This window comes from Triticum aestivum, chromosome 7B (assembly GCF_018294505.1).
Source record: "Triticum aestivum cultivar Chinese Spring chromosome 7B, IWGSC CS RefSeq v2.1, whole genome shotgun sequence".
NCBI classification, from domain to species: Eukaryota; Viridiplantae; Streptophyta; class Magnoliopsida; order Poales; family Poaceae; genus Triticum; species Triticum aestivum.
Window position 1 is genome coordinate 722614824 of NC_057813.1, and position 570 is coordinate 722615393.

General features: G+C 72.6%; 1 protein-coding gene across 1 annotated transcript in view; it reads left to right on the top strand.

Annotated features, from left to right (window-relative positions):
- The window catches only part of LOC123158622 (dof zinc finger protein 5-like), a 3698-nt gene extending 3205 nt beyond the window's left edge, over positions 1-493 (top strand). The window contains exon 2 of the mRNA XM_044576539.1: positions 104-493. Within this exon, the coding sequence (XP_044432474.1) occupies positions 104-493 (390 nt within the window). The remainder of the gene's footprint in view (positions 1-103) is intronic.
- Positions 494-570: the final 77 nt, after the last annotated feature.

A 570-nucleotide genomic window follows, 5' to 3' on the forward strand; every position in this document is an offset into this window, starting at 1 on the left:
GCTCGATCTGGATCGAGGGGAGGAGCCCCTCGAGCCCCTCACGCCCGCTGTTGCGCCTTCTTCCTGGACGCCATCGGCGGCAAGGCGCTCACCGAGGCAGTAGCAGCAGCAGCAGGGAGCGGAGGCGTCGCGGCGGACGCAGCTGCAGGAGTCGGCGGAGGTGCGCGCGGCCGCGGCGCCACTGCCGTGCCCGCGGTGCCGGAGCCGGGAGACCAAGTTCTGCTACTTCAACAACTACAACGTGAACCAGCCGCGCCACTTCTGCAAGGCCTGCCACCGCTACTGGACGGCCGGCGGCGCGCTCCGCAACGTGCCCATCGGCGCCGACCGCCGCAAGAACCAACCACTCGGCCCCATCGCCACCGTCGCCGGCCACCACCACCGCGCCGCCCCCGGCTTCGTCCTCGGCTTCCCCAGCCCCTCCTCCTCCCCCACCTCCCCACCGCCCATGTACGCCGACCGGTGGCAGCTCGGGCCGGATGGCCGGTTCTGATCCCATCCCACCGACACAGCCATTGATCGGCTCTTCGCCGGCGCGCGCTTCGCCCGCATCGCGCTGGCCGGCGCGGG